We start from the raw sequence: 3,598 nt of genomic DNA on the forward strand, positions 1-3,598 counted from the left end.
CTCTGTATTTTTTGGCTGATTTGCGGTATACGGTAGCCTATATATCTCGGTATTTTGTATTTGGATTAAACAAAGTGAATGTAAGCATGTAGGCATATATTATGTGCAAAAAAGGGTTAAAATCACATTACATTGTAACATTGCAATCTAAAAACAAAAATAATCCTTTTAAAGCAGAAGCTAAAGTTACTAAACTAAAAATGAAAATAATAAAAAAGCAGACTAATTGAGTATAAAGGCTATTTGATTACCCTATTACACTTTACAGTTAGTGCTATCATACAAATACACTTACTTGTAGGTTTCAAATTCTACATATGTCTATATATTCTATATATTGTCCAACTACAAATATTTCAGCAAAATGTATATTTTAGTCAGAGTTATTGCGCTCCAATTTCATTGAGCTCTGTCTGTTTGGCGCGCATGCGCGCGGCGGCGCTCGTTCTAAATGAAGTCTGTGGAGTTTAGCGGAGAATCGCAAAGCAAAAGCTCATGCACTTCTGACAGCAAAATGGAAATATTTCCATGGCTTTTTTAACATTTACAGATGGAGAATATACCTGTGAAATGTAAGTTATGCATTAAGGAAAACAGCACATCTCAAACACATTAAACAGCGCGTTTCTGTCAGCCTCACACGCAGCCTTTCTGTCAGAGCATCTGACGGGGCGAACGCGAGTTGATTTGAACTGATGCTTATAAACTATAGGCTACTAGGAGAGAAATAAAACGCAGAAATTATTTAAATGCAAAAGCAAAAAAAAAAAATTGGTTGAACTCTTCATCTTTTTCTGTTGCTTGTTTTGAATACTGCGCGTGGATAGAGGCGTCACTAGATTTTTGCGTAGTTTAGAGTGACAAATCAATCGTACCAGCGTACTTTGAGGTCAAAATGCGTAGCCGCTACGCAAAATGCGTACAGGTTGGCAGGTCTGGAAGTGGTATGGTTTAAATAAACTGTCATGAAGAATATCCATGGCATTTTTATTAGCATGGGGGATGTGTTTAAAAAACAGAAAGGTGGGAAAGAGGCGGCGGCTTTTGTTTTTCAGTTTTCACTTCATTTGCTCCATCTCTCTGTGTCTGTGTATCCAACAGAGAAATAATAGGCATAAAAATGTCTGACTACCAGAGATGTATGACTGACAGCACTGCGGGTGGTCATTTTCAGTTGCACAGAACTCAAGGGATTTGTTCTTGCATTTCAGACAACATCAAACTCCAAAGGGTTTTAGCAAACATCAGCACTAATGAGTGTTCTGTACTTTTCTCACAGCAAGAAAACCAGAGGTGATTACCTGTGATGAAGCCAGCAGGTGTGGGGGTCAAACTGTGGAACTGCTGGTCATGTTTGGCTCTCTCGTCCACAGATATTACCCATGTATCCGACCCCCCTACAGAGAGAAAGAGAGAGAAGATATCAGACAAACAGCAGCACAACGCTTTAACGTGTTTAACCTGCTAACATTTTTATCAAACAGACAGATCACATCTACAGATAAATCAACTCTTACTGACGTTTGACTGCGTAAAAACATCACTGAGAAATATGCAACACAGTCAAACTGTCGTGTTGATAAAATTAATAACCTAATTAATCAGAAAGATTAAAAAAAAAAAATTTTTTTTAAATTGGTCAAAAATAATCATTTTTATTTTAAAACTGCTTAATCCATTATTTACAAAAAAAAATTTATTCCACCTCCTGCCCAATGTGTAATGTGAAGGCTATGAAAACAAATCTAGGCTATATATGCGCTATACAATAGTATACATATATATGTATTCAAATATAAATATTGCATTCTAAAACAAAAAATAAAATATTTGATTGCTTACCATTTTAAAAGAAGTTAAAATGACTGAATTAAACATTCAATTCAAAGAAATCACAGACTAAATGTTAACTTGTATGAGGAACATATTTACTCATGTGAACAACATAGTAACTATATTACACATACTATACTAGGTTATTCATCTTATTATGGATAATTATCAATGATTATCAATCAGTTGTTGAAATTCTAGATAATATCACAATAAAAATCTTATATTCCAAAATGCAAAGCAACTTTTAAATCCCACTGTATATAAATATGCCACATTAAATTGTAAGTGAAAACAGAAAATGAAACGCACATAAGTTTGCAAACGGCAGTTCTGTGAGGGCGTTTCTCTTCTATTCATTGATCCTTTTAGACATTCACTGACTCACTTGAATTCATTCTCTCTGCCTCTCTCTCTCTCAAACACACAGAGTACTCCATACACATCCACCCAGCCTCCATCACACAAACACACACGCGTCAGTCAGTCAGTGAAAACATCCACTCACCTCCGAAGGGCGTGGGAAACTGAGCCATGGTTCAGTCCGTCAGCTGCCGTCCAGCCACAAACTCCTGCAAAACAACACAAAGAAACCTTGAGCTTTCATTCTTACACTCATTCACTCACTCAACCTCTGAGAAACAACATAAATTACTTGTTCATCATCCTGAAACACAAGATCACTCTCGTCAGGGACAAAGAGGAAGAGACATTTGAGTGAATCACTTCTGACCTGCAGAAAACTTCCTGTGAGAGGAAGGACAAAACAGAGTCCCTGCAAATAAACTCCCACTTTCTCACTTAAACACACACACACAAAACTGACTTGAGTAAGAGATAGGTAAGGATTTTGACTAATTATTCACCTACTGAGAACTCATCTTGATTTTTTTCTTGTGTTTAGCTTTAATATTTTATATAGCAAAGCTTTAGAGTTGGCCTTAATTGGAAATTGTGATCACCTTTTTCTTCTCTATTGTGACGTATATCCGAGAAACGGTTTCTTGAATGAGAAAAAAAATGAAGGGCAGGACTAGGCCTGGGTGATAAAATGGTATCGATATTTATCGACGGTACACCTTCGATAACGATAGAAAAAATGTTCGATATAGCACGATATAGGCACGTGCTCTGAGTGACGCAGACAGCCCACACAAACACGAACACATGTTGAAATGAGTGCTGTGCCTGCCTGTGATGAGGAGATTGTGAATAAAGAATGAATATTAGTCGAATTTAAAATAAACATTTGCATTTGAATGTTAGGTGTGCATCAGGGAGCGTCATCAGCGGCGCGTGAGATGCGGTGATGATGATGTAAGTGACGTTGTAGTTTAATGTTTTGTTAGTCTAGCCCACGAGACGCGCCTCTGCTGCGTTATTCATTCAAAATATTAAGAAATATAGAAGCTCAATGCGGAGAAGATCTTGATTAGGTTAAAACCGAAACCAAGCCATTCACACAGATGCATATTCAGCGCATTTTTAGACGGACAAGTACGACTGCTGCACTCGCGTCTCACACAAGAGATGTAGCCATGCAAAGTTAAAACAGTTTAAACTTTTAGAAAACACGTCACGAATTTGTAGAGGTTTATTCCTTTTCGCTGCGTCTCATGTTTTTAAATGCAATCTGTGGGAATGGCGCTTCGGCTCTTTGGATTAAGCAATGCATAAATACATGATTCTGTTTTGTTCATAATTGTTTATGCAATTTACGAAATTATATTTGATTTTTATGAGTTAATTTAGACGTAATGCACGT

General features: G+C 36.8%; 1 protein-coding gene across 1 annotated transcript in view; it reads right to left on the reverse strand.

Moving 5' to 3' along the window:
- The window catches only part of LOC107746280 (intersectin-1-like), a 51,305-nt gene that overhangs the window by 34,730 nt on the left and 12,977 nt on the right, over window positions 1-3,598 (reverse strand). Inside the window, 2 exon segments of the mRNA XM_016560415.1 lie at window positions 1,302-1,397; window positions 2,342-2,405. Of these exon segments, the coding sequence (XP_016415901.1) occupies window positions 1,302-1,397; window positions 2,342-2,369 (124 nt within the window). The 5' untranslated portion in view covers window positions 2,370-2,405.

This window comes from Sinocyclocheilus rhinocerous, unplaced genomic scaffold (genome assembly GCF_001515625.1).
Source record: "Sinocyclocheilus rhinocerous isolate Xijiao unplaced genomic scaffold, SAMN03320098_v1.1 scaffold798, whole genome shotgun sequence".
In the NCBI taxonomy this organism is placed as follows: Eukaryota; Metazoa; Chordata; class Actinopteri; order Cypriniformes; family Cyprinidae; genus Sinocyclocheilus; species Sinocyclocheilus rhinocerous.